We start from the raw sequence: 13620 nt of genomic DNA on the forward strand, positions 1-13620 counted from the left end.
TATTCCAATATTTAGAGTATCATTAATAATTGGAATGTATCAATGCTTACTATTAGCATCACTCAAGAGTGAAGGAAAGTATCAAGATGTGCCATTTTGGTTTTTTGCTTGGGGTTGCAGCATGCTCACATCCCTTTTGCTCATGCAACAGAATAATACCTCATACCTGGAGTATTTGGTGCTGGATAAAAGGCATTATCTTTGCAAATAACCAAGAAGTATATGTGCCTGAAGACTTATTATGTCCAACCCAAATGGAGAAAAAAGAATCCACATGTATTACAGGAGAATTCTTGTTAATTTCCTAAGGGAATAGCTAATTTTTTTGGGGGGGGGGGGGGGAAGACTGAAGAAAAGGGTGAGTCCAAACAAGTGGTACTATTACCCGATGGCTCTGATATACATCAAGTGATGTATATAATGATGTCTTGAACAAAGACAACATTGCATTGCCTTTATTTATTGGAATAAGCTCAAGCTTACTGATTGATTGATTGGACCCTCTATTTATTGGATCAAGGCAAAACTAAATTTAACTTTAGATGGAGATCTGGATTTGCTGCAAACTGCAAAATGAACTTGTTTACTTCAATGTTTAGAATACATGCCACGTAAAATTTAAAATTGTTGTAAACAGCAGTTGCAAAACAAAATCATAATGTGCATTCTCATGGGTTTCTGTGGAACTCTGTGAAATACTGGGTAGAACCAAAAATTTGGGTGATCAGAATTTAATCATTGAGCAAACATGAAATCCTAAAAGCTACATTGCACCCAACATTAAATCTTATTCTACCTTATAGTTATATATTTATTACAGAATCAGTGTTGAAAGGGATCTCAAGAGCCATTTAGTGCAACCTTCTGCTGTGCAGTAATCCACAGCTAAACCACGTCCAAACAATGTTCATGCAATCTGTAGGTAAAAACCTCCAAAGATGGAGAGTTCAGTATCTTCTGTTCCACTGTCAAATAGCTTTTATTGCCAGGAAGCTCTTCCAAATGTTTAGGTGGAATTTCATTAATTTGAATCCATGGATTGGTCTCCGAAGCAGCAAGAAACAATCTTGCTTCACCTTCTACCTGACATCTCTTTAGATATTGAAAGATGATTATCATATCACTCTTTAATCTTACTTTCCCCAAGCTAAGAATACACATATCAAGCTGCCCTGAAGAACATATAGAAGTATGGAACATTATCTACATGCAAATATTATATCAATATTCATTTCCAATAGCATGATTAAAACAAAATGGCACTGCACCAACAGATTAATTACTCACTGTACTTCATAATAGATAACTTTGCATTAATAAACCACTTTCAGAATATCTTCATTACACACATATATAAAACAGGTAAAGTTAACCATATTGTCTTATATCTTATAGTTATCCAGAGAATCAATGGATACTAGAAACACATAAAAAAGTTTGAGTTTAAAATTTCTACTGATGTATGATCCATTGTTTTTACTACATAGGTGTTACAGGATTGTAGTGTAAGGCTAGAATTCTATTAGTGACAAATGCTAGTTTAATCTTCCATCATATCTGCATAATGCTTTTTTAGTAATTGTGGAAGGAGATACTTTGCACTCTCACATCTAATGAATAACTAGGGTAGTGAAGAGATAACTTCTGCATACTATTTGTCTTTACTTTTTGCAGCTGGGAAGAAAGGGGTGGCTAGTCTCCTGAAGCTCCAAAATCTGCAGTCTCCCAGCTGCAAAGCTGCAGCTAGATAGTGCTTGAGAGTCTTTCCACTACAGCCACTGTGGTACTCCTCAGCACTAAAGAAATTACAGAATTCAGAAGACAGTTACAACCAGCAGTGTTCAACAGAATCTCAATCAATGAGGACAATCCTACACTCTCACCTGGTAGCATGACTTATTGAACTCAGTGGGCCTTATTTCTGAATAAACATTCACAGGACTGTGCTGCTACTTTATTTAAATGTCAGAACAAATCATTAGTGGTCAGACCTGCAGATCATGCTTGGTCATAATAATCAATAGATGAAACAATTTCTTGCAAAAGCAGCTTAATAAAGGAAATATTGCTGTCAAATACTCTAAACTGAGTGCATCACTATTTATAACCTTTAGTAGATAAATCAGAATCTTATGCCAAGGCTTTCAGTGTTGTGAGAACTGATGCCTTTTCCAACATGAGCAAGTTCTTCATGAACTTGTAATAAAACACTGTAGGCTGGCCATCCCATGTTGCTGGTATACTATTGTCATAAGAAAGACTCTTGTCCTTACTGAGCTATTCATCATAATTCCATGGGTGCTTGTGTTCACTTGCATGAACAAACCTTATTTTAAGCAAATAATAATGGAGAGAAGCAAAAAATTGCATGAAGGGAAATAAAGATTCCAAAGCGGTGTTAATGAGTGCTAATGCACACACCCATGATAGCTATGCCATTTTTGCCTTCCAGTTGCTATCTCTGATGTGGTGTTGTCAGTTACTACACTGGAAAGGTTGGGGAAGCACATAAGTATAACGAAAGCTAAATCCCCAGAAGCTTTTGAGCTGGATTCTGGTGTCAAAAGTGCAACATGCAGCATCAGGCTGAAGACAGGTATCTACAGCAGGCTTGGCCAATCTAGAAATCATGATGGGAGAAATCATTTTGGTTGAACTGGAAATATGCTCAGTATTAAAAAATTTCCTTGTTGAGTATTTGGATATCTACTTTCAGAGAGTTCCCTCTCAGTTCATAAATGTGATGTCTCTGTGTTGATGGTACAATGCATATCAATCTTACATTCTTTGCCAGGTGAGTGGTCAGATCATTCAACTGTACCCACACCTGGCCTGGATGGGTCACTTTGAATGTCTCTCTCGGGCAAGTGTTCAGCTCCCCTATAAATCTCTTAGGAATAAGAAAATGGTAAGGAGACAGACAGATTGGGGGGGGGGGGGGAGAATGAACCAGTTTGGTGTAGTGGTTTGAGCACTGTACTCTGACTCTGTGGACCAAGTTCTGAATCACCCTCAGCTATGGAAACACACGGGGTGATCTTGGGAAAGTCACACTCTCTCAGCATCAGAGGAAGGCAAAGCCTCTCTGAACAGATCTGGCCAAGAAAACCCCATGGTTCAGGGCCACCATAAGTTGGAAATGATTTGAAGGCACACAACAACAACATTGTTTGCTAGGACTATTTGGTTTCCCTCTATAGTATTAGCCAAGATAGAAAACTCCCTAGAAATTCTCCCCTGGCATTCATCCCACAACAAACACATCAGGAAAAAAAATGGACTAAGTGCCACACAAAAAAAGGAGCATTTGCAAAAAACAATTAAGAGAACTGAGTTAAAGAAATAGAGAAGATCTTTGTCAAAAAGAAAGTGTCTGCTTTGGTTTAACGGTTTGGCAAACTAGTTCACAGAAATCAACCAGAATTCCATCAAGAGGAAAAAGTTAACGTTAAATAATATTTGTGTGTGTATACATAAAACAGCTGGCTTGAGATGGCAGGTCTGCTGAATGATGACTCTAAACCTCATGTAACATTCTGAGCTGAAGAACCTGAGATCTTTTCTGTAAATGTTATAATTCTTCATTTCTTCTCTTTAAGTTATGTTGTCTCATGCCTTAGGTCCAGCCTTGTTTGTTTGTTTTGGTGGAAACATTCACACATCACTAAATCCCCCACTGTTGGTGTATCACATCTTTATTCATATTTTGGTCGAAGGGTGTTATCTGTTCCTTTCAGGATTTTGTCAGCGATGCTCCCCATATTTTTCTTCATAACATTTAGAGGATTCTCATGCAGCAGCAACTGTATTAGATATTTCTCTCGTTTAATTTTGCTTTTGGTTTTCTTTGACACATCTGGGATGATGTATGAAATAACAAATTTCACAAAGTAGATGATATGCTGTGGGGAAAAAAGTAATATAAACACAATCAGCTACTCAGGATATTTAAACACTGTTAGAGAATAACATCACCCAGTTATTAGCTCATGTCCCAATTTAGAATTCTGTTTGCACACATGCACCTCTGTTGTTGCTGTGTGCCTTCAAGTGATTTCTAACTTATGGCAACACTCTGGTGAATCTATCATGGGATTTTCTTTGGTGAGATTTATTCAGAGAGGGTTTGTCATTGCTTTCCTCTGAGGCACGCACAATGGCCATCTCTACAGCTTTATAGAGCCATATACTGAAAAACTAAACTAAAAAATCAGTAGTATAATATGGTCCAGCTAGGTCCTCCAGAGGTGCAGCAGTCTATATAGAACTTACATAAAGATTAGCTTGACTTCATCTTTTTGCTGAGTTAACACTCTAGTAGTTTAAATATCCTGAAGGCACTAAATCTCATCTGATCTTAAAAGCTAAGCAGGATCAGGTGCTGTAGGTTCTATTTCAGAGGAACCACCTCTGAGTATTTCTTACTTAAGAAAACTCTATCAAATGAATGGGGTTGCCATAAGTCAAGAGGTGACTTGAAGGCATATGTGCACGTGCACATGCACACACATTGTTCTAGTAGGGCAAGTAGTTCAATCAACAAAGATCTCTGTCAGCTGTCCTTGGTCCTGTTTCAGCTGCTCTTTATATAAAAAGATTTCTGGTTTTATTTGCCCTGTTATGCTTATCTACCTAACCCAAACTGGCCTGCCTAGAACTGATTTGGGATACCCACAGACTGGTCTTATCTACTAAACTGAAAGGTGAAATGTTTCTATAATGGAATTTCTCAAAGAATGTTGTTTGAGCGGCAATTCCTTTCTCTCTCTAGTGTTTATTTGCCAATATATTCTAATTCATGAGCCATTTGTTTTATGCAAGCCACACAGGTACACATCAGAAAGTGTAGCTTAGTGACATATTCACTAAGGCCTGTGCTACAGCAGCATACTGTACAGTTCATGTCAATGTCATTTGGGAGTGGGGAATTCACGACCGTACTCCACACAGGGCCCACCTGCTTTGTGATATCTCCCTCCCACACACACCCTTAAGTAGCCAGTGAAGAGTCTGAAGCACTGAAGAAGTGCCTGACTATGTTTGCAGCCAGGTGCAGAATGACGAAGTCATCATCTGAGGCCTCCTGGGGGTCCTCTGAGGGTCCTACAGGATGATGTATTTGTTCCTCCAGCTATAGTTAGATGTTCCTCTGATGCTTCCCATTCTTCATTGGCCACTAAATGGCCATGAAGATGGGCTCCTTCAGGAGTGAGACTGGAATTACACCAGGCAGAACTTTATAACACATCTCCAGGTGCAGGGTCCTTGTTTGTGAAACATGAACAAGAAGGACCAGCACTGGGACCATCTGTTTGTGCAGATTTTCTGGGACACTAATATCCAAGCTTGCAATTCCCTGTCTTCTCTTCATATGTTTTCAGTCACAACTATATACCAGTCTTTGCAATGTAATGATGAGATAGATATTAATCCTAAATTGCTATGATTCTTTCAGGAGGCACTTGTATTGAATAACCCTGGAACTAGAGGAAGGATTTAGCTGGCCTAAAAAATCAGGGTCTGAGTCTTAAAACAAATGTAAAAACAACAACATAAAACAAATTATACACACACACACACACTTATTATTATTGAAGAAATCCATGTGGATTCTTCTTGCAGTTTTTCTCAATCATTACAGGTTGTCTTGAGAAATACACATATACACCATTAAGTAAACTCAAAATTACTCAGCCAGTTTTTATTTTCATTTAAATAAATACAAAACAAAACAGTGTCAGATGATTCTCATCTCTCTCTCTATAACTGATTTTCACTTGTAATGCATCAGGCAGACTCTTAGTGACATGCTTAAGGAACCTCCATACCAGGCCATGAGTGGAATGTAACAGGAAACTTGGCAGGTCTGATGAAAGAACAGAAAAGGAGTACTGACAGAAATGTGTAAAAGTAAACAATGAAAGATACTGACCTCCATGACAATAATGAATGATAACTTGGCTGCAATAACATGCCAGTAATAGATATTGTGTTCATATTGATGTTCATGTCCAGGAGGATATCGGAAATCCCGGTATCTAAGACATTTAAAGACATTCAAGCAATCAGGTCAAGAGGCTTTGCAATAATACTCTTAAGCCAGAAGGGGGAGCAAAAACTGTCACTTTCACTTCTTTGATAAGTATAATGTAATTATAAGAAAATATACATCTCATCTAGAGTGACATTAAACATTTCAGTGTCAAATTATTGTATAAATGTTTTGTAGGACTTAAACAACTAAATCCCATGGTATTTGATTCTTCCTTTTGATAATTGTTATAATCTACTGTTTCTTTAAACAGCTACAAAGTCATGTTGATCCCTATTACCAATACAGATAATTTGTTAGCTAGACAGAGAAACAAAAAACATAGCTTTAGCCATTTTAAACAGGGAAATAGACTTACCTGCATGTTGTTTGGTTGGCAAATCTGGGATGAAAAGCTGGCTTGCTTTCATTTCTGAAGTCTGATACAGCAAAGACTGAGAGTGTATTATTTATGTAGCCCTTCATGGTATAGCTGCTATGATCTCCATACGGAGGGATTGAAAATGACCAGTAATACACAAGACGTGGGATCATATCAGAAGTAAAAGCAATGATCATTGCCTGCATTTGAAAAGAGAGAAAAATTAGGGAAATTTAACACAATCTTGAGAGAATTATACCTTCCCATCCCACATATCTTCCTTGAAAACAGAGAAAAGCATATTCTTGTACTAGACGTTTGGCACTGCCCTCCTTTATTACTTCAGGAATATGAGCAGCAGTACCCAAGAGATCCCTCTCCCATTTTCCTGCTTTTTAAAAAAATCTCAGTAAAATAATAAGGTAAATAATTAGCCTTCTCCAGGTTCTCTGCCTTTTTTGCCTTCTGACTCTTAGAGGCGGTACTTTAAAGAGCTCTCTCTTGTTTTCTACCCATTTAAAAAAATTATGTTACTGATGAGGTATGGGAGGCCCACCTTTTTGGCTTCATTAATTGTGATTTTAAACTGAAACTGTTGCAATGTGGATGACTCTCCAAAAGCCACTGTCAAATTTTGAGAAGTCTACCACAATTTCCTGGTAACTTTAACAGGACTCACCTTTTGCATCTAAGATGGCCTCCTGCTTGAAATTTCAACTTTTCAACTGGGAACTGTAACTTGGATGATAATCAAAAACATCCTGTCAAATTTTGAAGCATCTTCCAAAATTTCCTGGTGACCTATGGCTGCCCCCCCCCCCCTTTTGCTTCTTTTGATTGCTCCATCTGACATTTTAACTTGAAACTGATCACTACAACTTGGATGATAACCAAAAGCAGTATGTAAAATCTTGAGACATCTCCTATAATGTCCCAATGAGTTATGGTCTCCACTCGTCAGACTGCAGTTCCTTCATTTTTCTCTATAACCTGTAGCATTATGGATTCCTCTATGGAGCAGAAGCCAAGAGCAGTTTCTTCCCATTCCTCCTGACCTTTTAAAAACATTTGTCCATCTACTCAACAATGTTAGCTATATGATTTATTTATTTATAATTATCCTAACTTTCCTCTGCTCAAAGTACGGGGGGGGGGGGGTTGAAAGTAGTCTTTCATCCAGGTATTGCTGAAATCCAGATTTATTTAGTGTTAAAGATGAAGTTACTTCTGTAGTTAATAGACTATTTGCTTTTATCTTAATGTCAGATCATAACAGATTTCACTAGGAGAGAAGGTAAGGATGGGGATTCAAAAGAAAATGTTTACTATGGAAACATTATTATTTTTATTGTTTTAAATACCACTCTTCATGGAAAAAGCCTCAGAAAGCAGATTGTGGCACATTTTTGAATACAATGAGTATTTAAAACAGTAATAAGTAAACAACTGCAATGAAAAACAAAAACAAATAAACAAATAAGAAGCAGCAGCAGGAGATAAGACCTCAGTTAAAATCAAAACATTAAAATAAACTGAGTGAGGAATAGTGAAATAGCCTTTAAAAGACTACTTTTAGGACAGAATAGAGAAACAGAATGGTTTCCAATTGGCAAGGGGATCAGGTAAGGCTGTATTCTATCACCCTGTCTGTTTAACTTGTGTGCCAAAAACATCACACGGAAAGTAGGATTAGATTCAGAAGGAGGAGGTGAAAACTGGAGGAAGGGACATCAACAATTTAAGATATGCAGATGACCCCATTGTACGAGTAGAAAATATCAAAGATTCAGAGAGGTTACTGAAAAACATCAAGGCCAAAAGTACAAAGGCAGGTTTATAGCTGAACATTAAGAAATAAAAAATAATGGCCACATCTGATGGACATAATTTTAAAGTAGATGGTGAAGACATTGAAATATTTAAAGATTTCCCATACTTGGGCTCAATCATCAGAGTGGAAACTGCAGTCAAGAAATCAGAAGAAGACTTGGAAGAGCAGCTATGAAGGAACTAGACAAGACCATGAAGTGAAAATAAATCACTAAATATCAAAAGTAGGATTGCCCATGTCATCATACTTCCCATTTCTATGTATAACTGTGAAAACTGGACACTGAAAAAAATTAACTCATTTGAAATGTGGCACTGAAGAACAGTTCTGCAAATACTGTGGACTGCTACAAAGATGAATAAAGGGGTGCTAGAATAAATCAGGCCTGAACTCTGCCTAGAAGCAAAGATGACTAAACCTAGGTTCTTATATTTTGATTATATCATGAGATGAATAGACTCGCTGGAAAAGTCAATAATGCTGTGTAAAGTGGAGGGCAATAGGAAAAGAGGAAGACTGTATACCAGATGGATATATTCAGTCAGAAAAGCCATAGCAATGAATCTGCAAGAGCTCCACAGGGTGGTTGAGGATAGGGTGACTCAGTCTATCATTCATAGGGTTGCCATAGGTCAAGGCTGATTTGAAGGCATTTAACAACAAAACAAAACTTTAAAAGACTCCTATATGCTCAACAAAAGAGATCCATACTTATTTCCAAGGCAAGAGCATTTGAAGTGTGTGTTCAAGAACTTCAGGTCACTTGTGATTTTAGAATAAAGAAGATGAGGCTCAGATTTTACATATATTAGGGAAGGAGCTCTTTGTAAACACAGCACTATAAATTTCTGGTATTGCCCCAGCATCAAAATATTTTGTGGATTTGCCTACATGTGACTGCACATGAATTTATCTACAACAACACTGTTTTGGAACTCAATCTGTTTTACATGCTCCTTTTCTCTGCTTTCCCCCTTTCACATAAACTTTCACCTCTCTTCCCTTTTGCTCTCCATTCAAATGATCTCCAGATGTGCCATGTTCAGCTGTGTGCAGGAAAATTAATTCCTCTGTGCAAGCTTTAAAACAAAACATCTACCCCTTGATTTGTAGACTGGTTTTTAGATAATTATATTAGGAAAATATTCTGATTTCCATTTCCCAAGACACAACGAGCTTTCCATGTATTCCAGAACAAATGAAAATGGGTCATAAAATTGACACCATATGTTCCTGTATAGTGAAGTCAGCTGCGCTGATGAAATTTAAGTCCCAAGGTAGCTTTGCACACCATCCACTTTTAGCTCTGTAGGTATAGCAGAGTGAATACATAAAGTGGAAAGAAATGGGGTACAGTATAAAAGAGGTGCAGCATCAGTAATTTTAGCTTTACATGAGAAATCTCTGTTGCTGGCATGTGACAACCAGGCTTCTTGGACTACTTAGTATTTCCAGTCATTGCAGATATTTTTACTAGCGCTGCCAAATGATTAAAGAAATCTTTTTCTATTCAATTTTCATATGAAGAAAACATCAGTTCAAAATGCAAAGAAGTGTTTTCCTTTTGTTTTGCTTAGGTGACTAACTTGTGATGCAACACTTATAATCTTGGAAGAGATTTTCCTGTGACAGAAGGAGACATAGCTCTGAAATGGTGTCAGTCACCAGTAGTTTTGGACACTAAAACCAGTCCCAGTCTTAAGTGAATTTAATTCACTTCTTCCTTTTCCATAGGGAGCATCCCAATGCAGAGCCTTAGGAAAAATCATAACGTTATTGGCTCTTGTCCCTGCAGGTAGAAGGCTGAACATCCATTGCTGGATCAGGTGAAGTAAAAGTAGCTTTACAGAAGGCCATGTGGCCTGAACCAAGTGCTTGCTTCCACTGAAACCATTGGCAGAGTCTGCATGAGCCTGGGCTTGTTCCAGAGGGATGTCTCCCCAATGAGGAGGTAGGGAAAGTCCGTGAGTTGTTCACTGAGGCATGAAAGTATGTAGAGGAAAGGAGGGAGGGAGAAAAAATCCAGCATCTAGTGTTATTTGCAGTAAATCTGCTTTTTGTCAATATAGTGGAAGGATGAAAAAGGATGTCTCATAAAGAGCAGAGTGAGAGATAATCACACAGAGCTCTTTTCATATGAAGAAAACTGCTGTGGTCAAACTACTGCCCCTTCTGCACTTACATTTGTCACCACTGCAAGTAAAGCAATTCCTTGCATGATTGGCTGCCATGCTCCTATGTGTTGAGCTTTCTGGGGAACAATGCGTCTGAATTGTGTTGTAATCTTCCAGGCATCCACACGAATTTCCAGAAGATTGTTAACGAGAGCCAGAAGGGGTGCCAGTGGGAATGATGCCACAAATAAGGTGACAAATCCAAACTGTATAACTGTCAATGATAAATATGACATACATTGGTGAAATATTAGCACTGTGTAAATTTTCAAAGGACAAATCAGATGATTATGTTTCTAAACAGAGCTACTCTAGGTCACCTCAAACCAGTGAAGGCTTAATAAATAAAGACTAGCCTATTGCAAAAAATGCTTGTACGATATATACACAGCATTAGTTCATTTAGAAGACTGTGAAAGTGCAGTCTCATGCACATTACTCAATACTCTGGAGCATTTGCTCATTCCATTTACACATTTACTCAGTACCTATTGTATTCAATGGAGCTTATGACCATGAAAGCTCTAATATCTTACATATTGCTTAATTGACATTCTTTGTACTAAATTTGGATTTTTTTTTTAAAAAAATAGAACTATCCACACATGTACCACTGTTTTCACATGTCTGCACCTTTTCTAACAAATCATAACTGTTTAATGGAATTATAGCTGCATTTTTTACATCCAGCAGTTATCACATGAAATCAGGAAATAAACTGCATGATTACCCATTTCAAGATATTCATAAAATAATCCAAGTTTGCCAATGGACTGCAGATGGTAGTCCTCTTCCCAGCGTGGGAGAATCTTTTCTGACCGATTAGCTGAGCAGCATCTTCCAATCAGGTTCTTAAGCCACCTATGAGTTTGGATCAACAGCAAAGTTCATTCTATCTGCTAGACACTGAGGAATTTCTGTGAAACTTTCTTTTCTTTTCTTATGAAACATTAATGTTTAGACTGTTTGCACAAATAACAATAGGTGTGATTTAAAAAAAAAAGTTTCTGGAAGTCACAATCAGGGGCAAAACTACACATTATACACAACCAAGTGTATGTTCTATCATCTGATGTTTGCTTTTTGTATGCTCATGAATTACTGAATCTGTCAGCTTCATCAGGAGAATGGGGCAGTGGTGGGAAGAGGATATCAAAAAGGACGATGATGAAAGGAAGAAAGGAAGCTGCCTTTAACCAGGTTAGATAATTAATTAATTTAGCTTTTTATTGTATACTATTTCTAGCCATTTCTCCATTCTACAAAGGTTCAGTACTTTTTCTGCTGAGAGATTATAGTTGAATGAAAAACCAAAAAAGATGATGTAAGCATTCTTTATCTCCAAATGGTGCTATTCAAGGAAGTGGCCAATGGATCAGTGCGTGTGATCCATTGGTTGCTGGTCTGTAGTGAGATTCCAAGAAAGCAAGACAGAGTAATCAAGGGGCACAAATATGCTACTGGTGCTTGCATGCACACCAGATAGCTTAAAAAGCACTTAAATGAAACTCCACAGTTCTTACATTAACATAAAATGACTAATGGACCAAAATGTCACACGGAAGAAGTTCCAGGACTGGATCTTCCAATGACTTTGTAAACCAAGCAGCTATGAGACACCTTAAATTAGGTTTAGAACAATGGGGATAAATAAAGCATGGGGCATCTTTCCACTTATTCTATTTAAGGGTCTCACAAAGGTATTATTAACCACGAGGGCCATAAAGATGAGGGACAGGGGAATGTTTGGAGGATACTGGTCATCCATCCAAAACTGCCTGTTCTGTGGAAATGATCTTTACAGTCATGGCGCCAAAACAGAAGTTTGAAAATCCCATGGAAAAAGTCTTCCTAAATTCCTAATAATTAAACTCTAATTTTAAATAGGCTCAGTTTATATTTAGGTATTTATACTAGAAGATTTTAAGTTCAGGTTCAGGTTCAATTTTATTAAAAATCTTTTCAGACACATTTTTGAATAAAGGTTTGGTTCAACATCCTGTCTTTAATATTGTATTTACTTACGGTAGAAGCACTTCTTGAATGTTATTCCAGATTGCTTTGCCTCCCATTATTATTGTCAGCTGTGTTGTAAGTTCGAGAAGACATCCACCTGGATCACACTAAGTTTGAAAGTAGCAGAGAAGTAAGAACTTGAAATATTTATGATTTTTTTAAACTCTGAGGAACAGAACATATGCAAATACTGACTTGCTGATTTTTAGTTGGGACTAACACCTGGATGTGGACCATTCTAATTGTTACTTAAAAAAACGTTTTATGAACATCATTCCACCCAAGTATATACACAATCGTACACATATATACAAATGTGAATATGGACAATATTAACAATTGAAGTTAAAAGAATTTTCTCAATTCATATTCAGCTTTTTCTATGATGAAGAAAGAAAAACTTACATATGGTTTCTAGCACCACTTGACCAAAGATAGGCCAGAACACCACCAGCAACAGAATTACCTTGTGTGTTCTGACCATTCTTTGCCTACTCCTCAAATAAATGACCATTCCACTGTGGATATCTGTGTGCTTCAAACTCAAATTTGTCAGTGAGGCTTATTTTTTATAGTCTTAGAATAACAACAGCATGAAATAAATAGAATATTGTGCCCCTGTTGTAGCTGTTTATTATGTTAAGAATGATTAGGAGGATTTAATTTAGAAATTATTTTACACAAATAATAACTGAATGATGGCACTTCAGCTTGATTTGGAATGGGCTTTGCTAACATGAGATTTTTCTCCCTGCATCAGAAAACAAAACAAGCTGTTTCCAATCTTGTTTTGAAGAAGTTGGACCCCATCACATTTCTGATGACACCAGGTGCACAAAGGCTCTGGACACATCCCTGAGTTATGCTTCTGCAATTATCTGAGGTCAGTTCCTCCCTCTGCCATGACAAATCTACCTGGAGAGTTATTTTAAAGAGCTGGAGAGTTTTGTGTATGTGTGTGTGCTTTTTAAAATAATAATAATAATAATGATATGTTAAAGGCATCTGAAATTTCTACTGTACTTGCAATGTATTCCTTTAAACAGGCCAAGTGGGCACATCTATAAAACATGCTTATAGACTTCTTAATACATAAATGATACTTTCATAATTATGATTGTTTCACCAGCAGCAGCAGCAGAAAGATGATTAAGTTTTTAGAACAGATGGATATCCACATCTGCTT

General features: G+C 37.3%; 1 protein-coding gene across 3 annotated transcripts in view; it reads right to left on the reverse strand.

The window, feature by feature from the left end:
• Positions 1 to 658: 658 nt before the first annotated feature.
• Positions 659 to 13620, reverse strand: part of ANO6 (anoctamin 6) — a 67541-nt gene continuing 54579 nt past the window's right edge. For all 3 annotated transcript variants that reach the window (XM_042468100.1, XM_042468099.1, XM_042468101.1), the window contains 6 exons: positions 12444 to 12541; positions 11149 to 11279; positions 10427 to 10632; positions 6411 to 6613; positions 5933 to 6038; positions 659 to 3902 (listed from right to left, as the gene is read on the reverse strand). In XM_042468100.1, coding sequence (XP_042324034.1) covers positions 3696 to 3902; positions 5933 to 6038; positions 6411 to 6613; positions 10427 to 10632; positions 11149 to 11279; positions 12444 to 12541 — 951 coding nt within the window. In that variant the 3' untranslated portion in view covers positions 659 to 3695. The remainder of the gene's footprint in view (positions 3903 to 5932; positions 6039 to 6410; positions 6614 to 10426; positions 10633 to 11148; positions 11280 to 12443; positions 12542 to 13620) is intronic.

Source organism: Sceloporus undulatus, chromosome 5 (genome assembly GCF_019175285.1).
Source record: "Sceloporus undulatus isolate JIND9_A2432 ecotype Alabama chromosome 5, SceUnd_v1.1, whole genome shotgun sequence".
Taxonomy (NCBI): Eukaryota; Metazoa; Chordata; class Lepidosauria; order Squamata; family Phrynosomatidae; genus Sceloporus; species Sceloporus undulatus.